The sequence below is a fragment of the Lycorma delicatula genome, chromosome 2 (assembly GCF_047948215.1).
Source record: "Lycorma delicatula isolate Av1 chromosome 2, ASM4794821v1, whole genome shotgun sequence".
NCBI classification, from domain to species: Eukaryota; Metazoa; Arthropoda; class Insecta; order Hemiptera; family Fulgoridae; genus Lycorma; species Lycorma delicatula.
The window spans coordinates 9,302,586-9,327,996 of NC_134456.1; the positions used below are offsets into that span (position 1 = coordinate 9,302,586).

At 25.9% G+C, this 25,411-nt stretch overlaps 1 protein-coding gene across 2 annotated transcripts in view; it reads right to left on the minus strand.

Annotated features, from left to right (window-relative positions):
- Positions 1-4,244: 4,244 nt before the first annotated feature.
- LOC142320110 (uncharacterized) overlaps positions 4,245-25,411 on the minus strand; it is a 297,277-nt gene continuing 276,110 nt past the window's right edge. For both annotated transcript variants that reach the window (XM_075357790.1, XM_075357789.1), the window contains 2 exons: positions 10,189-10,398; positions 4,245-4,594 (listed from right to left, as the gene is read on the minus strand). In XM_075357790.1, coding sequence (XP_075213905.1) covers positions 4,529-4,594; positions 10,189-10,398 — 276 coding nt within the window. In that variant the 3' untranslated portion in view covers positions 4,245-4,528. The remainder of the gene's footprint in view (positions 4,595-10,188; positions 10,399-25,411) is intronic.

Genomic DNA, 25,411 nt, shown 5'->3' on the forward strand with positions numbered 1-25,411 from the left:
CCTACTTAAATATAATACTTAAATACAAGTATGAAAAAGTAAATTAAAACAATGAAAAACAAATTAAGGATCTAAGAGTAGCTGTTAGTAAAAAAATATATTATTAATGAAATTATAATATTAAAAAGGCTAACTTAAAAATTACAAAATAATTAAAAAATAGTACTTAGCTATAAATAGAAAAATGAAAAGCATGTGTGTATGACTTCAAGTAAGAAGGAAAGAAAAATTAGTATAAAGAAAGGCAAAAAGAATACAGGAATGAAATGAATACATTACAAAAGAATGGTGGTAATCTTATGAAGTAATATCACAAATTAGAGAAATATATAAAACAAAAAAAAATGATAGAAGCAGGGACAAAAAGAGAGAGAGATAGATACCTACATCTGATGTAGAGAACAAGTCATATAAAAGAGCGGGTATAGAAAATGATATAAAAATTCATGTATTAGTAGTATAGTTCCTTACCAACAAAATTAACTTTGAAATATGTAAAAAACATTCTTATACATTCTTTTGAAAATGAACAACAGATAAATAATTAATCCATCAACCCATTACACTTTTTTCACACCCACACTATACATTATAAACAACTAGAAGGCTTATATAAAATAGTAATTTCTGTAGAAATTAGAAATCTGTAGGCTTATAAATGTTTCTATTTTATGAATATGATTATTTAACAAGCAATTTCAATGATGATAAAGACATTAAGCAAGACAGTTCTGATGGCAAGAAAGCTGAAAAAAAAATCATTCATAAAAAATGGATATTACTTCAGTATTTTCAATAAATTTTTCACAAAAGCTATATTCAACTTAATGCAGTTATAAAATACTAACATATATAAATGTTTTATACAAAGTAACTAAAATGATTTAGGAAATTGCATTACAGCAACAAAATATAAATATTTATAAAAACCAATATTTTCCACCAACTACTTTCGTTTATAATTCATGTTTAGTACTTTAGCAGAGATCTGCAAAAGATCTCTGCAGAGATCATCAGAACATTTTCCCTTCTTTTTTTAACTCTAATTAAACAGAATAATTTAATAAATTAAAATTTAAAGTTTGTTTACAATTTAAAGCAATCTCAGTTGCTAATATAATAAAATTATACTGTTAATATTTTAAATTAACTTTTTAATTAAGTTTTATACAAAAAAAAGTTCAAAAAAATATCTCAGCTAAAGTACTAAATGTAAACAAAAGTACTAAGTGGAAAAAATTAATTTTAATAAAAAAATTATAAAAACATAACGTAGTTCAGTTTTTTTAATCATAAATTAACGTCAATATTTTATTTCCTTGATTATTTTTCAATCTGATAGCACTATTTACTTTGTAAGTGACACAAAATGATACAAGTCACACCCATTCTAAAAAATAAAAACATTCTTTGCCTGGTTTACCAAGAAAAGCGCAGTTAGTTATCAGGTTATAAGGAGAAGCATTATTTATAAGATTGATAACATATAATTTACCATCTTGTGGTAAAGTTTGGGTAATATTAATTGAGTTAGGACACGAATTGACAGACTATCATGATGATGATGATAATGAAATATTCACTGCTACTATTAGTCGCTCAAATATAAAAGTTCATTTATCTCTTCAAAAATAAATGATGAATATCAATCATGTAAGCAAAAGTAAATGCGAGGAACTGATTATTTGAATGACAAGAAACACTAAAGATAAGGTTAAATTAAAGATAAGGACAGCACACTAAAGATAAGGTTATAAGATAAATAAGAATAATATCAGATTGCTCTTATAAAATACAAATAAAAAAAAAGCAAAGCAAGATGATAAAGAAACAATTTGAGATGAAGAAAACACCAGAAACACTGCAGTACTAATATAACAAAAAAAGTATTAACAGATATAAAAATTTGTTATAAAAAATAATTTATAAAATATTTATATAATATGTACACAATACGTACGTGTATATACATATTATGTTTTAGAGTCACATTTTCTAAAACAATAATAATAATAATAATAATAATTACTTAACACTGATATGATTGATAAAATAACTACTGCTACATTAATAACAGTACAGATATACTAATATAAAATACATAGAAACACTATAAACAATATAAATTTAATTAATTACACTAAATTTGTTATAAAAATATTTTATGTAGTTAAATTTGAATATGAAATCATTTTCTCAATTAATTAAAAATATTTTATTTAAAAAATACATTATATAAAATTGAGCAAGTTAATGAATCTACAATTTTTCTTTTATGTAAAAAAATACTCATTTAGAAATTTTAACATTAAGTGAGAATATATACATACAATAAACTTGTTTATCCAAATTTAAAGGAGCCATAAGAATATACAAAAAAATTTGACAATTTGCATTATTTGGTATAAAATTAAAAAATAAAACTACATATTTACCCATTAAAAAAAAATCAATATAGATCATGAAAATGATTTAAAAACTTTGCTATTTTAAAAAAAAAATATCCTCAATTTTTACTCCAAATCTCAATGAAAGCAACTGATTGTAATATGTTAAGTTGGATAACATAACTGAAATTTAGTTATCAATTCTAATTAAAACCAAAGTTATAGATACACAAACGGGTATGAGAATGCTTGAAATTTTTATCTTAATCTAACCTAAAAATCTGAAAGGATCTTGAATCAGAGATATGTCAGAAAGTAATGACCTTAAAACGCAGATGAAGCAATTTGGAAAGCGATAGAAAATGGTTTCCCCAAAAAAACTGACAGGAAAATTAAAAAGGGTAATCATTTCTGAATTATTTTACAAAAAGAAAAATATTTACAAGAATAATTGAAACTAATTTTCATTAGGTCAGAACCTTTTTTTACAAGTATATGATTGATTAAAGAGGCATTTAAAAAAAAAAAAATGTTGAAATAAATATTACATTACTTCTTTGATACACAATCTCCATACCCGTTTCATTCCATCACAGATAAAAAATAAATAAAAACTATAAAAAAACCTGGAAAAAAAAAGATTAATTTATATCTGAATAAAGATAAAAAATAAAAATGGTATACAAACTGAAAATTTGCTTTTGGAAGAGTAAGAAAAATACATTTTAAATGGTTCATGGAATGTCATGGTATTTTTTATTGATAAAGGATAAGATATAAAATAATTGTAAAACATTATGAAAATGTTAAGGAAGGTAATAAAGATAAAGGAAATAAGCAAATGTATATCTATATAAAAAAAGTTAGATTGAACAAGTAAAACAGTATTAATACTTAGGAATATTATTAACAAAAATATTGCAAAAGTTAAAATGAAATACAAACTAGAATGGAAATGGGTAAAAAAAAACAAAACAAAATATGAGTATGGAGAAGATTGGAGAAAATTAAGAAAACAGAAAGGATGAAAAATTAACAATAATGAAGAGTAAATGAAAATAGAAGCTTGATCAAAACAATTCAACCAATCCGTTGTTACACACCATGAAATGAGAAATTATAAAAAAGAGAAAGACAAAAGAGAATAAAAATAATAAATGATCTAAAAGGAGATGAAAGCTATCAGGAGCTTAAAAAGCTGGAATTTAAGAGAATGTATGCCTCAGGAAGAGAATTGTATAATGACAACACAAAATTCTTCTTTGTTTCATATGTATATATTCCAATTATGTTTCTTATTGCTGTGTTGATTTTTAAACAGAAAATAAAATAAATTTAAGATAATTATGTGTTGGATAAACAAGTCTGTATTTATTAATTACATTTTTTTTTCTCAATATTTTAATAAATATTAAATTTAACTAGTTTACATTTTAAATTAAGAAGAAAAAATATAAATAATTAATAGGAAAAATGGATTGATTATTATAGATTGTATCATTTATTATTAAAAGCTATAAAAATCTTTAATTAAAGAATAAAAAAAATAATTTTAAAAGTTTAAAAACAAATTTCTTATCTATAAAAAAATTATTGATTGTGCTCTAGTTTTTTTAAATTGTGACTATTAACAAAAAAATATCTTTGAGACAACTTCTTGCAGCATAAAGTACACAATATTAATAATGATATGTGAATTAACACATATAAAATAATATTATATTGAATTAATTAATACTTATTATTCATTTATGCTGCAGTATACATTAAATAAGGTATTTATAATTTGTTCAACATAGCTGCTACTAAAACACAATCATTAAGATAGAATACATATATATATATATATATATATATATATATATATATATATATATAATAAAAAATAAAACCTTTGGTTATATTTAAAAAATGATAATATTACTATGGAAAAGGATTCATTGATGAGTATTGAAATTTTTTTGAAGCCCAATCTGATGCCTTTACGATAACGTATTATCTCATACAATAATATAACAGAAAATACGGATAAAAATGAATATAATCATTATTATTGATGCATGGCATCATTTGTGATGTAAAAAAATAGGCTTCTTACAATATGGTGTGATAGATGATGATTTGATAAATAATAAATAAACCTAAATGATTGATGTGATAAGTCGAGCCTTGAAGTTTACTATTCTTTCGCTAGTCTGAGCTAGACGCTGTAACAGAAAAGTACAAAAAAAAATCAGTAAAGATTCCAGTTTTATCATATTTAATTAAAATAATTATCAAATAGATTAAAAATAAATCACTGTGATGTTTTCATTTACACACTTCTATTCACTGATATTAAACTAATACCATACACAGATGAAATTACCATTTTCTGTTTGCAACTGCTTTAATAACTGGAACTAAAGTTGCTCTAACTATTTACTTCTATTATACTGTAATATCATTCTTCACTTCTTGTATTTTCGTACGATAATCAGAATGGTTGTAGGTGACACGACATAAATTCCAAGTCATCCTTGGAAAGGATGCAGCCCTTCTTAGGAATAAAAAGCATTCCACAACTAGGCTTACTAGGAATAGTGAAAAGTGAAGTGGCTTTCAATTACTTTTTACTAAGGTGAGTATACCGATATAATAATAGCATGATAAACTTATTAAGGTATTCAGCCCTAAAATATTTACATATTTCTCACATAAATATAAAAAAACTGATTCTATTTTCCTAAAAAAGAATACCATTAAGTCCAGTCACTTAATCTTGAAGATTGTTATCTCCCATATAATCAGCATGTATAATGTTACATACTAGTTATATAACTAATGTTATACACCTTTAAAAAAAAAAAAAATTCAATAAATATCACATTTTTATGAAAAACATATTTCTTAAGAAATATATTTTAATAAATAGTGCTATTAAGTGGCTTTTTCAGTTAACACCAATCCGATGTTAGGTTACAAATGCCAGATGGCAGCACTGTTTGATTGTTGTTTTCACATCTGTCATCTGTTGACCATAACAATTTTGGTCAAAGCATTTTTATTAGCCAATTTTCAAGCGATACACACTAGAAAACATATCCAAACTTTAAAATATATAATGAAAAACACATTTTACAAAACTTAGTGATTTTGTTTCTCCAGATTACAGAAAAAAAAAACAATTCACAATGTAATCCATACATTCAAGGAAAATTGATATTATGTAAATGATATATAGATACATGAGCTTCCTCATACATCGTATTACAATGAAAACATTGTTCTGCATGTGGAAGTATTACTGAAGAAAAGAGAATGTCAATTCCATGCTATTTGCAGCAAATAGTTATTGCTAAGATCATAAAATGGTGAATTTTAAGGAAAAGGCTTTTCTTTTCATGTATAAATTATTCAACTGATACAGGAATTGAAGACAGCTAACGTAGATTGAAGATAAAAGTAACATGATAAATTTATTAATTAGTTGCTTGTAAAAAAAGCAGTTGATAAAGATCTTTACAAGAGAATAATAATTTTTAGCAATGAATCTCTTTTTTATCTTAATGGGTAATGGTTAAAAACAAAACTGTCTTCTTCAAGCAGTGAAAACCCAAGAAGAGTTATTTTAGCGACTGTTGTTAAACAAACAATGTTTTGTTCATTAAAATCTGGAAAAAGAAAAATTTTTTTTTTCTTTTTGCAGGCATTTTTTCAAGAAGCATTAGGGTAAAATTAATTTTTTATAAAATAATCCTAAAGTGGAAATAATAAATTAAAAAAAAAATAACCTTTTAAATTGTTTGAAAATACAAAGATAGAGCCATAATTTTAAATAAACAATGTAATTTTGTTGGAAGGAGGTGAACATTTTTGGCTAATTTTTGCAAGAAATATGAAAGAGCATTATCAAAAAATTAAGATTTTTGACACAATGGGTAACTTGCAAAATCGATTTTAATTAAAGAAAAAATTAAACAATTTTTTTGTTACTAAATACTATTGAATTGAGATGGGCAAAACATTTTTATGGTGGTTTAAAAGCATATTGATGTAGAAATATAGATGCATAAAAGATGCATTAGTTGGATCACAAACTTTTTCACTGTTCACATTGAAATCAAAACTTTTCTAGCATCCCCCAACATTTTTAAACTTATTGATACAAATAAATATGGAAATTAAAGGGTTTTGATCTACGTGATCTAGCTTTAATGACAAATTATGAGGTCTTTAATGTAGCGTTTCAATTTTTGGATTCTGTTAATTTTGTGGTGAGATACTGAAATCTTTAATGATTGAGACTGTGACATGAACATGATCTTGGATTAAGCTGAGAGCGGGTGATAGATGTTGCTGTCTCAATCTTTAAAAATTTCAATACTTTGTCACAAAGTGAACAAAAGTTATAAACTGCAACACTACATAAAAGACCACACAATTTTATCATTAAAACTAGATTAACTTGATCAAAACCCTTTAATTTCCCTATTTATTTGTATCAATACATTGCTTAAATCAAGAGATATGCAGCATTAAAGACAAAAGTGGCCTTTTCTTTTTAAAGTGGAATATTTAGTTCAGAAAAATCTTACATACCAAAAAAACAAATTAAAACTAAAGTATTTAGCTTTTTAATGATTTTAATGCAGTTTACTGACAAAATTTTGTTTCCCCAATGTGTTTGATAAAACACGAAGAATAACTTTCAAATTTTTAAAACTTTTCTTCTCACTGATTTTTTTTAATTTGATGATTTTTTAAATCTGAAGTACACTGTCAAAAAGTAGAGTATTCAAGCTTTAATTTTTTTTATTTGCCTCTCTAAGCCTCTTGGTGGCAAAGACTAATTTGAATACAATCATTTTTAGGTAGATTTCAAAAGAAAGCTACCTATTGTAATGGGTACCATGATTCGACTTCCAGAAAATTTTGACACATCTTCGCGTTTTACATCCCCCAGACCCCAAAATCTTTCACCTTCATGTGAACATGATAACTGCCATAATTTTGCGCCAATAACTTTCAAATTGATACGTAAACTACAACGACCCAAAATTTCAGTTGAGTTCATTAATGGGCAAAATCAGACCATGGGGGAGGAAACAGGGGGCCTTTTTGAAAAAACAAACTATCGCTACAACTTTCTTATTAAGTAAAATATCAAATTTTTTTAAAGTTCCTACTATTCTTTAGATAAGGACCTAAAATCTAAGTAAAGTTTTTTGATATCACCAACCACTGGCCCACGGGGAGGAAAAAATGGGGTTTCGAAGAAAAAAAAATTCTACCTCCTTTAATAGGCACAGTATAGAATCTGTTTAAAGTGGTTGTCAGTCATCTAAACATTACCAAAAACTTTTGTCTGAAACAATTTTTGATATGACCAACCCTTATGGCAAGGGATGACCAAAATGTTGCTGGAGTTGTAAGAAGATGAGGCTTGTCATATGCTAAACAATTTAAACTTTTTTCACATACAACCACTGTCATATTGAGTAGATTTGAAGTTTTTCTTAACTTTAAGGTGGACATTTTTTATCCTCTACTTAGGCACTGGTGAAATCTACCTCCGCCTTCTGGTGTGCTGAAAGCGATTTTTATCATAAAATATAGGTGTCCCTTTAATTTTTTGTACTAGTGTAGTAGGTATATAATTTTAGTTTGAAATATCAGGAAAACATAATTTTTGCCTTTTTTTAATCAGTCATCATCTTCCTAGTCCACCTGAATGCCCCCAATTTTCTGTAGGCCTTCTATCGACTCCCTGAAGGCATCCAGCGCCCACAAGGGACATTTTCGCTCACTTTGAGAACGAATGCATTAGATCAATATAGCTATTAGAGCATTATAGATAATAAAGATGCATTAACTCCTTTTCTGAGCAAGCTATAGCTAAAAAAAATAAAAATATATAAGGCCATTTTTTGGGGAAGGGGTGAATATTAAATAAAGATTTTTGATAATATATGATTAATAAAGAAAAAAAAAAAATTTTTGTAAGAAAAATATTTTGCTAAAGTACCCTTGTGAAAACTTGAAATTTTATTTCAGCCAAAATATAATACCCTACCTTTTACCAGTTTTTGGACAATTTAATAAATTCTTTCCTCCTGAAAGTATCTATCTACCAAGTTTCAAATTGGTCAACAGGGTCCAGATTATAAGACCAAATACAAGCAAACATACACAAGAATATACATTCATCACAAGAATATACATTCATACATACTTATTTAGAGAAGTCCATCTGATGAAAATAAATTTTTTGGACTTGAGAGCATTGGAATAATCTTTTAGTTAATTTTTTTTAAACTGTTTTCGTAAGGCAGAAAATTACTTAAAGACCAACTTTTTTAAATTTTTTTGACCGATCTATATACTTTCCCATTACAACTTTAGCTGCTGTAGCAGCATATATCAATTTTACAAGTCAGTTATTTAAAGAATTGCAGAAAACTTTTACTTACTGAAAAAAGACATCCTGATCATAAATAAAATGCAATAGAACCTTGACTGGAATGAGAATAAAGTGAGCAAATAAACTATTTTAAATGACTCAAGATTTATGAGTATGGCAACAAAAGAAAAGAAAGTAATCAAATAAAAACAATTTCCAAAAGAAAATTACAGCAAATGTAATAGGGTGTCAACATGTAATTGTGAATGTTGATAAATAATCTATAATCATTAAGAAAAAATAAATCTCAAGAGAAGATGATATATTAAGCATTGAAAAAATGAATTTATAAGTTAAGAAAGAGGGAAAATATTTGATTAATTTTTACAGAAATTTTAAACAATTGACAAATTATTTTAAATGCAAACTTTTATGTTCAACGTTACAAAATTCTAGTTCTGTTTAGTTGAATGTTATTAGGTAAACAAGTTCAAATATGATTAATTTCCTATTTGTGATAGTACACAGTTCATAATCCTGGAACTTTCCTGGAAATTCTGGAAACCCAAATAAAAGTGTAAACTTTATAATTTCCCATGATTTTTGACCTGATAAATTGAATAAAACAGGTTCCAGAACCATATCTCCAGTAGTTATCATAATATCTGACATAAAACAGAAAAAATTGTTATCTAAAAGCATGCTTTTTTACATTTGTAATATAAAACCTGTGTTATTTTATAATTTGTAACTTTGTTTGTATAATGTATTGTTAATTTTTTTAAATTAAAATAAAATATATATTAAAAACAGTTAAATTTTACAACATAATTTATTTTAATGGAATTTTTTAAAATTAATGATTCCTTTCAAATTACATGAAAACTGTAATGGCACCTACTTTAAAGCGCTTAGGAAACACTTTTAATATGTAGTTAAATAATGTATTTGATCTATTTTACCTTTGTTAGATAAATATTTTAGTTTTTTGTCAGGTTTATAGTATTTATAAATTTAATATTATTCAAATTTACTGAGATTATGGTTTTTATCCGCTATGTATAAAATTTATATGTTGTGGAATTTGACTTTATAGATGTTTTCTATGCAGTGAATTGTAATAGTCAGTGATTATTTTATAATTACTGCATTTATAAACTCGTAGATGAACTGTGTTCACCAGTGCAATGTGTATTTCATTAAGTATTCTGTATGACCTTGCATATTCCATTTTGAAAGCAACATGATAATCTTCTTTCTTGAAAATGTTGGGAATTACCTATAATGGCCGGTTGAGATATGTTTGTATTATCTATTTTCTGACACAAAACATATTCTTAATTTGACCCAACTACTGACTGAATAAATCATTTTATTATTAAAGATGAGTAAATAAAAAAAAAATTGTCGATAACTTACTAGAATCAAATCTTGCATAAGGTTAGCGATTCCTCTATTAGCTATAACAAATAATCTAGTAAGCGGTCCAGGTACACCAGCACTGTATCCGTCATCCTTACCAGTACCTAGATCAACACTTCCACTTGCGCTAGCCCCACCGCTACCATCTTCTACTGGTGCATTTTCAGCTTCATCTTTTTCTTGTGTTGTTCCACTACCAGCAACCAACTAGAAACAGAAAAAATAAACAGCAAACCATCAGATTAAGATGTTTGTACCTAAGAAGGTATAATACTTTAAAATCTTAGTTAATAAAATCCTTTAATAATAAAATGAATTTTTTACATAATTATTAATAGTTATCACTCATGACAATCTTGGGTGAGCGTACAAATACGTATGTGCTCATGTACACCAAACAGTATTGTTTAAAAATCATTTAAAGATGATAAAGTTTTTCATTTATCTATTAATTCTGGCTAATTAATTATTCGTTTAATAAGGTCTTTTTAAAAAAAGATTTTTCCATTACTGGATGTGATTTGTATTAAAAATGCATGAGCAGTATACTAAATCACTTCTTATAATGGAAAAAGCTTTTGACAAACATAAAATGAAAAAATAATAAAAAAATATGAAATCAATGGAGTAACATAAATAAATAAATAAATAATAGTTTATATAATTATCTTAAAATAAAAAAAAAACATAAAATCTCCCCTCCTAAAAAAAAGCATTTATGAAAACATCAAAAACATATCTAACAAAAGTTAATTTAAGGGTTTTCAAATAAATATAGAAACTGTTATAGTATTTATCATCTGAGCAATAATTTCATACTTATATCATTATGTAGATAAAAAGTCATTGAATACAATGAAATAAAAATATGTCTTCCATATAAATTTGTTTACAGTGTACTAAAGATGCGTTTTAATAGCTTGAAATGGTAACATATTGATGATTTTTAACAATTTAACACACAACCTTTAAAGAAAAAAATTAAATATTAATAAATAATTTATTTTTCTACAACACTAAAAATAATAAAAAGTCAAAATCTGATAAATAAAGATTATAAAACAGTTGTCAATCATGTTAATATTACTGTGATAGTTGTTCTGATGCTGCAGCACTTTTGATTAAAATCAAAACAATTACAATTAACTGAATTTGTGATTTTTTTTTGCTTGATGGTTTAATTCACCACAGAAGCTTTGACGCTTATATATGGAAATAGAATTTTGTAGTGTATGAGAAATGCCATTCTAAATGGGACTCAAACTCCAGGCCTCCAGATGGAAGGCTGAAATGCCAATACTCCACCATGAAGATTGTCAAATTTTATCTTAGTTCATTATTCTTTTGGAATTCAATTAATGATCTTGGCCAAAGCCAACAGCTATACTATAATTTTGTATAATATTACTATTAGAAGTCTTTATAATCTCTAAAAAAAAGAAGCTTGATTTAAAATATTTACACAATTTATTGATTAATATTTATTATAAAATGAAATTAAGTAACTGTAATTTCTAATCTAAAACAGATTTATATAAAGTAAAATTGACAACTAAATGAGCATTTCAATTGTTAAAAATCAGCAATTTTAAACAAAGGAGTATGCAAGTTACGTGCCTAAAATTATTCTTGTTAACAAAAACAAAATTATTAATTATATTAATAATTAATTAAACTATTTATTACTTAAATTAGAATTACTACTCTTGCCTAATAAAATTACTAGGCAATGTAACATAAGACACCTGTCATTTTCATAAATTATAAAACTGTTCTCAAGGTTAACAAACCTGTTCACATTCATGGCTAACTAGGTAAAATGAGAAGTTACCTAGTTTCCTGTTACTACTTCACAATACCAGATGAATTACTGTAAATCAGTACACTTAAACCCACTGAAATGAATATAATTATTCAACCTTAGAAGTAATATTTGAAATCTTTAACATTGTCTTTATAATGATGATATGTCAGAGAAAGCTACTCTGACTTGTGCTACTTGAATGAACATCTGATGCTTTACGAGGTGCAGCTAAGTAATGAGACTAATGCTGCTACAGAACTGCACATGCGCCAGATTTGTACAACTGACAACTGTGAAGCGTGAAGCCTTCTCTTTAGATTGTTGCCACTTGCAGTTTCTGTAGACATAGTCTGGCCATGGCCTAGATTTGGATAACATCTGTTTTTTTGTTTTGCCGAAAAAATTATAGATGTTTTATTAGAGCAAAGAATTTTCGTGAAATTTCATGTGAAACTTGGTAAAACTGCTACTGAAACTTATCTTTTATTAAAAAAAGGTATATGGCAATGAATGTTTACCAAAGGTTTTTGAGTGGTTTAAGCGTTTCCAAGATGGTTGAGAAGACATTGAAGATGATGTTCGCCTGGGTCGCCCTTCCATGCCAAAAATGTTTAAAAATATTGGTAATCTGATCCGTTGGACCATTGCTTAACTATTCGTGAGATTGCTGAAACTGTAGGAATTAACAAAGAATGCGCAACGCAAATTTTACATAACAATTTTAACATGCAAAAAGTGCGCGTGAAAATGTTTCTAACATTTTGAATGCCATTGAAAACGACCCAAACTTCTTGGAAAGAGTGATAACATGTGATGACTCCTGGTTTTTCATTTATGATCCAGAAACTATGAGTCAATCCATGCACTGGAAGGAGCCAACTTCACCAAGGGTTAAAAAAGTTTGAATGAGCAAATCAAAATTCAAAGCATGATGATTGTTTTTTCAATATTCATGGGATTGTGTACCTTCACTGGGATCCTGAAGGTCAAACTATTAATCAACATTACTACCTTGAGGTCCTTGCTCAAATCCGTAAAAAAATAAGAAAAAACCATCCGAATTGTGGAAGAATAAGTCGTGGGTTTTTCATCAGGACAACGCACCGGCTCACACTGCATTGTCTGTCAAGACGTTTCTAGCCAAGTATAATATCCCAGTGGTAGACCATCCAGTGTTATTTTCCTGACCTGGCACCATGTGACTTTTATCTATTCCCCAAGATCAAATCTGCATTAAAAGGAACAAGATTTCATACCGTTGAAGCTGTGAAAGAAAAAGCGGCATACATCATGAAAGATCTCACAGAAGACTTCCAGCACTGTTTCAAACAATGGAAAATCTGCATGAGTGTTGTAGGAATAGAGGAGGGGTGTATATTGAAGGCGATAATAACTAAATATGTATAAATTTAAAATAAAATATTTTACAGCATTAGTCTCGTTATTTAATATCACCTTGTACACATACTTAACAGTAATTATAATAAAGAACGGGGCAGATGTTTTTAAATTGTGAAAAAATGCATTACATATACACTAACTCTACTCATCAGTATAGGAAATAAAGAAATTAAGGAATATAAATATAATTATTAATTTGTCAATTAAAGTATTATAATTAATAACTGTTAACAAAAAACTGGCAAACTTATTTAAAATAAGCCTACTCAATTTTATAAAATAGATTTCTTTTGAAATCTATTCATTCATCATTAGTTATGAATACACTTGATTCATCATCAGGTTATATGTTAACATTTTTATATGTAAAAACTAATAGTTGATTATAACGATTGGTTATATATAATTAACTGTACTAATAAGATAAATCATAAATTGGAAACAAATAACTTACAAAAAAATTCTTTCTCAAAAAAAAAATACAACATACAACTTACTGAAAGCAGTACAAGTAGAAAGCAAACTGTTTACATTGAAATTATACCCAATTTACATTGGGTCAAGATTAAAATTTACATTTAGTTGTAGATTTTACTTTGTGTAAATAAAAGTAGGCAGTACAGTTATCTAATTGTAATAATTGTTCAGCACTGCTTATTCTTTGAATTCAAAACAATTTTAATAAACAGTAAACCAAAACAAGCAGTAGTCTTTTCAGTTTAGGTTACTCTTCTTTTTTTTATAATGATTAATTAATTAATTCACCTCAAAGTTTTGAAACCTGTACATGGGAATATGGAAATGGAATTTTGTAGTATCTGATAAATGCCATGCCTAACTGGGGTTTGAAACCATCACCACCAGATGAAAGGCCAAAGGTCCTGGATTTTGGTTTAGATTAATTTACACTAATAAAAAACACTGTTCTAACATTAAACGGTTCTATATAAGTAGATGTGTTTTGTTCTGTTTGTCTAAACAGTGTCAAGTTTAGTGATTAAACTAAACTACAATAATTTTTATTATAAGTATTTTAAAAGTTTAAATTTATAATGTAAGTACTGGGTAAACATAAAGAATAAAGCAATATTTTTTCTTCTATAAAAAAATGGGTGGATACTTTATATTAAAATTACACTGCATTTAACAATGCACAATGAATCATTATATGTTCATCTTTTTTTAAATATCATGAGATTCATAATTAAGTCTAAATGAAGAAATGTGATTATGTTCATAAATGAAGACAGGGGAAATAGTGATTGCATTGAAAAACTGTTAATAATGAATATCAACTAATTGGAAAACATGAATATGATAAAAAAAACTGTTTATAAAAATTTTACTGAAGAGTTTTACTGAAGAGTTCTCTTGTTTTCTAATTTATTTCAAACACAGTTTAGCAAACTTATAGTTGACATGTGCTGTAAATTTCAATATTACAAAAGTGAATGATAAATAAACATTTAATTAGATCTGTACATAAAAATACAATGTATACATTGTGTTGAAATTCATAAATATTATGTTAGCAATTGGTACGTGTGCTATTCAATTCATAACTAGACAGTTCAAGCAAACCTTGAGCAATGCAGCATCTTAAAATATTTAAAAAAACTTTTTAAATATTTTTTAAATGTATTTACCCAAGAAGTCAATGATGAGAATTATTTGAAAAATATAACATCTTGTAAAATGTTCTTAATTTATTTTAAAACATTTTCAGTTGTTTTCAGCTTTTTTCACTCTGAAAATAGTCATAAAGATTGAAAAACTTTCAATTGCTTAATAAAAGAATTTCATTATAAAATTTATCCTAGTTTTTCATTAAAAATATTTTCAGTGTTTTTTAAAATGAATACATTTTTTCATTATAAACCTTTACAAGTTGTTAAAAACTGTAATAGTATTAAAAAATAATAAATAAATGAAAATCATACAAAAGAGTAGCACTTCAGAGGGCTTAAAGTAAATTATTTGAGAATTTATTATTTAAATAATTTATACATGACTTGCGCATATATATATATATCAATTATAGTAGGCACCTAACTTTGCTGAATAGTTTCAGATTATCATATGGGTCACTCAGTCGAGAGAAATTGTGCAATATACAATTTTCCTTTCATAAAGGTAACCTATGCATGGTGTCATAAACGATCAAGGCTAGATGAGATCATAATAAAAAAAAAACCTCAATAAAATAAAAGCAAGGAAAGAGAAAAAAGAGAAGCAGTATGAGAGAAAGGGAAAAATAATAAAATATAAAAATTTCAAAATTACAATACATCACTACACAACAGATCAGTTTGTGGATTAGTTTATTTATGAATTAGATTTGTTCTTATCAGGTCTCAAACTGATCATTTCTAAAAATAAATAATTCAAATTACAACAATAGACTGTTAGATCTGTCACCCTGATTAGAATCATGATATAGATTTTCACCTATTTCATAGCAAATACAGCCATTTTTTGTAATGTTTGTCAAAAAATATTTTAAATTTTACTTTTAATGTTAGTTTTCAGTTCTTTTAATCTAGAAGGATTGTTTTGAAAAATTGTATTTCTAAACATTAAAAAAAAATGAGGTACTGAATGATTTGTCAATCATGCGGTATTTTAAAATCAAGTGATGATCAAAACCTCTTACAAGATGGCAGTCATTTCATTAATATCAGTTTTTGCTGAAATCAAAGTGCTCATTTGTCTTCCACAAGAAAGCAATAAACCATTGGATAGTCACAATAAATTTTAACTTCAATTATATAAAAAAAAAAAAATAAATAAATAATGATCTATTACAAGGTGGCAGGTGATCGCATACCAATTACAAATTTCACATATGCAAAAAAAACATTTTCATGAGAAGTGAGAGGATTTTCATTACTTCATACTCAGCTAATCTGACTCTTCACACAGCAATTAAGGTGAAAATAAACTTCACCATTATGCTAAACATGGTTTAGGAATTCATAATCAGTTTTAATAAATACCATTCATTGGTAATTTTCCATCAATAAAAGATCAAAACCAACAATAATATAATTTTTTTACAGATCGGTTATTTTAATTCATGTGCAATCAGAACTCTTTTTCAGTTCTGACAGTAGTAGTTGTTAATAATCTCATCTGTGAAGATAAATTTATGAGATTTTACAGGTAAGCATGTTTAATGCTTTCATATCCTCCAGAAATTTTATAGTGAAGTGATGCAAAGAGAGAGCACATTTACTTCTACACACAATAAAAAGGAATGGATGCTGCAATGATATAAATCAACAATGATTTATTTCAACAACTATCCTTGGACATAGCGTTACCATTTCAAAAATATAGTAATATAAAATTTACCTGTATGTAAGTTGCAGACCCTCAATTAAAGAGTTGTATCTTTTCTGATACTCCATTATATGATAATAAGAATAATTCATTTTAATTATTTAATTTAAGTGATAAGAAACATTTAATGGATAAATAAAAAAGGAAGACTAATATTCATATTACTTGTTATATCAATTTCTTTGTACATGTCTGTTGCATCAAGACCCTTTTATAATAAAGGGGAAAAATCAATGTTTGTGAGAGGCAGATTTTACCTGCACTGGAAGAATATTTGAAAATTCAAATATTTGTTATTTCAATTAGAAATTTTTTTTCTTAAAAAAATTGAAAAACTTACATTGTTGAAAATTAAATTTGGAAATAATCTTGTCAAAGTTATATAAAATTTAACGTAAGTAAAGAACCATCAAAACACTATTTTGCATCAACAGAGACCGCATTTTAAATTAAGAATAACTTTTTGACAAAAAGTGTTAAAAATTTATTATATATATTCATACATATTTGAACACTGCCAACAAAGTTTTAATAGAAAAAAATATAAAAAATGTAAAAAAAAAATATTTTATCATGAGAATATAGTGAAGGCTGAAATTTTATTAAAATGGCAGAAAATTCTATTTTATAAAGAGAATGTCACCTTCCACAAGCATACTAAAAAATAAATATTTTACAGCCTGTCATTTTTCATTTGATAATCATCATTCCAGTTATGAAGGTTTCATTAAAAATAGATCAGTGATTCTTAAGTTGTAGTGTAACAAACACACAAACGGGCAAAAATGAAAAAAATATATCTATGTAATAAATCATTGAATGAATATATTTCTGACATTTTAATTAACAGAAATTTTTATCTCATCAATACATTCATAAAATTAAAGTACTCATAGTTGAATGCAGTATTCATTGTCATTTTTCTCTACACAAACCAAGTTCTGTAGGTCTCTACTACATATATAAAGCCAAGAAAAATTAGTAACTATGTTGCCTATATTTTCCAGATTATCAGTTACACACATATAACATTATGACTGCTTCAAAAAAAAAATAAAAAAAATTGCCATTTCCTTTCTCATATATATATATAAAATAGCAAGACATATTTTACTTAAAAATATTATCTTTATTAATCTCTTGGATTAACCAGTCAACTACACAAACTTATAAATTCACTATATTTCACTTTTTTTCTGTTTAGTCTCAGAACCACTGTAAGGGATTACTTCAGAGGATGAATGAGGTTGATATGTATGAATGTAAATGAAGTGTAGTCTTGTACAGTCTCAGGTCGACCGTTCCTGAGATGTCTGGTTAATTGAAACCCAATCACCAAAGAACTCCAGTATCCATGATCTAGTATTCAAATTCATATAAAAGTAACTGCCTTTACCAGGATTTGAACGCTAGAACTATCGACTTTCAACACTCTAGTTCACCACTAGACCAACCTGGTGAGTCCACTACATTTCACTTAGAATTCTCTAAGCTTCCTCAGATGAAGCTGTATGATGTGTCTATGAATACACATTCATAGACACATCATACAGAATTCTCTTGTATACTAATTTATAAGTTTGTATAGTTGGTTGGTTAACCCACGAAATTAAAAAATATATTTTTAAGTAAAACATGTATTATTATATTTAATTCTATCCAATCAAGAGGAAAATAAACTTAAATAAATTACATTTAAGTTAATATATATATATATATATATGTATGTGTGTGTATATGTGTGTGTATCCGTGCGTATGCGCAAATGTGAAAGGAAATATGCAATATATAATAATATACATATATTTTTTTAAAACAGTATTTTTTTAAAGCAGTATATAATATTAAATACTTATAACTGTTCTGGAAAATGTAGACAACATGGTTGCAAAAATTTCCTAGCTTTATTTAATCCAATCATGGGTTAAAGTGGAAGTAATCCACCCCTTTTCTGATTTTCATAAAAACTTTAGTAGCCTTACATATGCAAATTATCGTACAAAATTTCATACATTCACTCATACTAGAGGTATTAAGCAAAAAAGACGGTGTTTAATCTGATTTACTCACACTAAACCAGCTAAATATAAACTTTTTCATGATTGTATAGATAATACAGTTCCAGAGATTTCAAAACATAATACTTGAGGAAAACGACAATATCTTAATTAATGAGCCAATCTTCATTTAAAAATAAGTTGTATATCAGTATAGCTCTCTGATAATTAATGCAACTTCATGTGGAATCATTTAGTGAGGCTGTTTGTTAAAAAAAAACTATCCATTAGTGATAGTTTGAACAGTTTGTTAAAAATTCTATTTTCTACGATTTGATGATTAATCAAATAGAAACAGGATTAATTTTTTCCCAACAAGATAAAGCTCCATCATTACATTACAGTGAGTGTCTGTGCTACAAAAAAAAATTACATCCATTGTTAGTTTTATAAGTGGAATATTTTATGGAACATGAAGTAAATTGCAAGATTTTGTTTTAACAAAACACTTACATTGTTTATAAAATTAAAGGAATCGTAATTTTGCTACGTTATTACTGAATAATGTCTTACATCTTCATAAAAATAAAATTTAAAAAGTACTGGTTAATCTATTGCAGGGACTTGGGAAGTTTTTTTATTGAGAAAATAAAAATATGCCAGTTTGTTAATGTCACACCTTCACTGTTCAACCGAATTTGATGAAACTCGTTACATTGTTCTACCTTGATCCCATTTGTGTTTTAGGTCATTTGAAATTTTGAAAACATGCCTAGAAGCCCCCAAAAGGAGGGAAATTTAAATATTATTATTGTGCAATCTAAATTTTTGGTTCATACATTTCAAACCTATTAAATTATCTGGGCCACAAAACATGTAGAGGTATTTCAAAATTAAAAAATAACTAGACAAATTGATTCCACATATGAAATATTGTTTGGACCAATATTGTGCACAAATCAGGTTCCTTTTAAGAGAGATAGAAAAAAAAATTTAGGAAAAATAAATTATTCTCCTTATCCAATTTATTGTCTTAAGTGAGGTTTTTATGAAAGGAATAAACTTCACCCCAGTTCAACAGGAAAATATTTAGAATTCAGAGCAACATTTGGGATATAGGTAAGGGCAAAATGAGGTACAAGAAATGGCTAATGTATACATGAGCAGCTAATCTATACTATTTTATAAAGAGGAAGAAGGTTTTTGTTTGTTTGAGAAAAACAAAAAAACAACTACTCGATCAATTGCAACCCAATTTTTACCCATGTTTCTTGGCATAACTGAAAAGGTTTTTAGATATATTTCATCTTGAAAAATCTCTAAATATACACATATATGTAGCAGTGGAAATTTACCTGTTGGAGTACAAACTTTAATGATTTGAATTAATGAACTGTGAACTGTCAATGTGAACTTGTCATTAAGTCTCTGCCATTGTGTGAGCTGGGTTTGAATTGAATGATTTGAATCAATCCAAATAATAATATTAGAAAAATAATAGAATTAAATTTACGTTAAATAAAATAACAGAGTGTTGAGATGCAAGCACCTAGTATATATTAAAATTAAAGTTACTCCAGTTGGGGACATTCATTGTTTGAAATAACTAAGCACAAACATAAAAAAGTATTCTTGCAGTTGTAGTTATTTAGCGAGTGGCAAGTTTATTTTCAATTCAATAATTTGTAATTAATTATAACAAAAATATTATGCACTCAAAAAAAAAATCATTAAGCAATATATGTATGTTATTAATTTTTTAAATTAGTCTTATAACTAAATTAAATAAAATTTATCTTGATAAAAAATTATTTAATACGTTGTAAAATTAATATCAACAACACATTGGAGAGATTATTACTTACAAAAATTCATTATTTGAAACACACAATAAAAATAAAACTTACTGATCATCTTAGACTAAACAAAAATAAACTTAAAATAAAACTAAAAATTATATATAAAATTACAACAGCTCATTCCAATCATGTTTTTAGCAGCAATAAAAAAAAATATGTGTGCGACTACAAAATAAATGTGTCAAATAATAATAAGCAACACATTACTCTAAATATAAAATTACTTAAAAACATTATAAGCTGTGGTTAAAAAAGCTGTTTTAACATAGTGTAACTATAAAGCAATAATTAAATCAAACCTGCAGGCATCAAGTCCAAAGTGCAGCCAATCCCTGATGCCAGACTGAAGATGGCAATGTAATACAGCTGAAACATGCTCTATATAAAAGAGACATGCTAACTAAATTTCTTTTTTTCTATTAATTTATTTATTTAAAAAAATACAGCAATAAATTTTATATAACATGCTACACTAAGTGTCTGATTAACGTGAAAATTTTATAGAACTAGACAACAACCAATTGACATGATAATTCAACCGACATCAATCAAAAATAAAGATTAAAAGAAAAACACATTTGAAAAATTGTAACGAATCATATGATACATATTTTAAATCTATTAATTTATTTTTTCAATTTTTATTAAAAAAATTGGAAAACATTTCTCTGTTTGCTCAGGTGGCGAGAAAATTTTTATACATATTTCAAAATGTATAGCTTAAGAGCTAAATATAGACTAGATATACTATACTAAAGTAAACTAAGCTGTTTAGGCTATTTTACCTAAATTTAAGAGGTATTAACTCAAAAATATTTTTCTGTAGAATTTTTAAAAACTGATTAACTCCTACACATTTTAGCAGATACTTAATATTAAAACTGACAAAGCAATGGCAATGTTTATTAAGTACAACAGAAAATTGTTTCTAACATAATTATTACCTTTCTGTCTGGAAAATTTAAAATTATTTAACATTAACATACAGGAAATAAAAATTATTTGTTTTAGAGAAATAACTAATAAAAAATGTTATGTTTATTTCATTTAAAAATAATTTTTCTTTATGTTTTTTAAAAAAAAGGTTAAATTAAGAAACTATTTTACTACCTGAAAGAATTCCTTGTGCTTATAATTAATCAATAGATTTTGAATAATTTCAGATTAATTTTCTATCTAGTATAGAAAGCACCAGAGATGAAAAGCGAAAAATTTTCAGAAGCTGGATTTTTTCAAGTGGAGACTTATTGAAACAATAAGTCACTGATAACAATTTGTCACAAATGTAATGTAAGTCACTGCATTTGTTACAAATACAGTTAAAAACTTAACAGTATAATAAAATGTGTGCAGTTTGATACTCAGTTTAAATAGCCAGGTAATACCCTACCTACTTTATTGTTATGCTTACAGTTTATCATATTCCAAGATGATAGAAGCTAAACTTTATAGCTTTATTGCATGGAATTCCAGAAAATTAAACATAAAGGAAATAACCAAGACAAAAGAAATTTGAAACCAAGGAAAAGGACATCCCAATACTTCTAAGAACTTTACTTTTACTATATATTTTTTGTAAAATTTCTTCATAATGCCAAAAAATTTCTTCTTATTTCTTGGTATTGTATGTGAACAAAAATTATATCATGCCAATTTAAAAAAAAGAATAACATAAATTACTGAATGAGAATTTAAACAAGAAGTGAATGAAAATCATTAATTTACAAAAATTAAAAAAAACCAATTATTTTTCTATCAAAAAAATGTTTAAGAGTGATATGATTACAAACATCAATAAAGACAGAACAGAGGCAGGCAATGATATGGCGTTTTCGCCCCCCAAAAAAGACAGAATAAATATTTATAATGTAGAGGTCTGTCCAAAACATAGATATCTATAGAAGATATATTTTGTTTGGATGTAGGTTTCAAGGTGAAGAAATGAAAAAATCTTTCTAGGGATAAAAGGGAAAATAAGAAAACAGCCAAAGGCAAGATGGAAAGATTTGTGGCCTGGCATACACCCAAACCTGGTGTTAAATAGATTAGAGTCAGATATATATATTAAAAAAGTCATTCGTATATTTAAAAATAAATAATACACATAATAAGAAATTTTATATCCAAGATGCTTCTAAGTATATCTCCGAAAAAATGTGAAAGCTACAGCAAGCTTTATTGAGACTAGAACAATTTACAAATGAAATCTATGAAAATTGATATTTTCATCACTGTTAATAATAAGGCTTTATTAAATAAATTTTGCTTATAAAAATAATAGTTTAAAAAAATTATTATGGAAAATAAAGTAATACAATAAGAAAAATGAAGGGGAAAATAAAATGATTATCAAGTAATAAAACATTGCTTTTTACTATCTTATTTTTATTAGCGCCTTTGCAATTCTATTTCATTAAGTGATTAACACATTCCATTGATTAAATTATTTAAAATATAAAAGAATTATGAAACTCTTCAGTCACAAATTACAATCAATTAATTACAACTTATCAAAACTACTGCTATTAATATTTTTCAAAGCCACCAACAGACTTATTAACAGTAATAGTACAAATAAGTTATAATCAGTGTTAACTTGCAACTGTAGAAGACTAGTAATTTTCTTCAATGTTTAAAATCATGTTTTTTTATCAGTAAAATGTATTTATCACCTGATGAAGCAGTAACAGTAAGAAAGAAAATCTTAAAAAAGCATAGCTTATTGACTGGTCATTTTTCTAAAATTTGCTCCTACTTACGAATACCAAAATAAAATTAAAAAAAAAATCATAAGGAAATAAAATTAAAAATTTTTCCCTTTAAATTTAAAAGTTAAAATATAAAAGATAAGTTAAGTTTTATAAAAATATGTCATCAAATAATAAAAATATTAATTAATATGTTAAAAAAAAAAAGAATATGTATGTGTGGTTTGGTTAGACAATAATATATTACTGTGCAGGATTTTAAATAAGTTACACTAAAAATTAACAAGATTTGATTAAGTGCTATCTATTGCATCCTTTATAATCGTGTCATCCTCATACTCTGTTTGTTGGTTGTACTAGCTGAATCCATTTTTATATTTAGATATATAAAATCTCTCTAAAATGTCTAAACCCCTACTATTATTATTATTATTCATATTACATTTTTTAATTTCTAACATTTCCAAATTAGTGTAAATATCAGATATTGAATGTTTATTATCAATAAGATGGTCAGAAACATTAGAAGAACCAAATTTTCAATTTTTAAACAGGGTCTCAGTCGTTACATTTTATTTTGTAAATTCCACCCAAATTATATACACTATGTGAATCAGTATGTCTAATGTTTTCTAAGTGTTTTATTATGTGATTGCTTGTCTGGTTTGCAGGTTTAAACTTCATAAACCGTTGTAATATTTTTAACCACGCTATCAGTATTATACATATTTTAAATATACATTTTCAATTTTTTGTTTTTCATTTATTGGTATTAGATATTATTATTGTTAATTTTTAATATTTGTTTTTTTGTATATATTATCAATTAAAAATTCACTATAACCATTATATGTAGCAATCTGTTTCATAATATATATGTGTTTTTAAAATTTATTTTCATTTTCATAATATTATCTATAATTAATTGCTATATTAACAATGTTTGTATGTGTATTACTCTTGTGTGACCATGGATGATATATAAACCGCAATACCTATGTATTGTGGTTTTATTAGTAGTGCGTTTTCTATATATTGACATTATAAAATGATTATTTTTTTATTAATTTTAATACTAATATCTAAGTAATTTATTGTCCTATATCAATTTCAACAGTAAATTTTAACCCATTATAGTATGAATTTAATTTTACTTGAAATTATTAGATGTTCATTATATGTAATGGGATTACGTATAATCCCGACTTCAAAAATTGTTGACTTCAAAAATATCAACATACCTAGTCCATAGTAAAATATTATGAGTATGAACAATGTCAAAAATAATTTTATTTTCAAAATCTTGTAATGTAGATGACAATAAATTACTTAGATGTCAGTATTGAAATTAATAAAAATAATCATTTTATAATGTCAGTATATAGAAAACCCACTACTAATAAAACTACAATACATAGGTATTCAAATCATCCAGGATCACACAAGATTAATACATATACAAACATGGTTAATAGAGCAATTAATTACACACAATAAAATGGAAATAAAAATAAATTAAACAAAGAAATATATATTATGAAACAAATTGCTATATATAATGGTTATAGAGTGAATTTTTAATTGCTAATATATATACAAAAAACAAATATTAAGAATTAACAATAATTCAATATTAACAATAAACATTCAATATCTGATATTTACACTAATTTGGAAATGTTAGAAATTAAAAAATATAATATGTATAATAATAATAATAATAATAGTAGGGGTTTAGACATTTTAGAGAGATTTTATATATCTAAATATAAAAATGGATTCTGCTTGATTAACCAACAAACAGAATATGAGGATGACATGATTATAAAGGCTGCAATAAATAGCAGCGCTTTATCAAATATTGTTAATTTTTAGCTCAATCTACTTAAAATCCTACACAGTAATAAAATATTGGCTAACCAAACCACAGACACATACTCCTTTTTTTTAAACATATTTATCATTTTAACTTTTAATTAACATTTTTTTATTGTTTGAATAATAATAATAACTTTTAATTTTGATTTTAAATCTTAAAATTTAAAGGGAAAAAAATTTAATTTTAATTCCATTTTGATTTGAATTTATTTTAAAGTTCATATCCAAAGT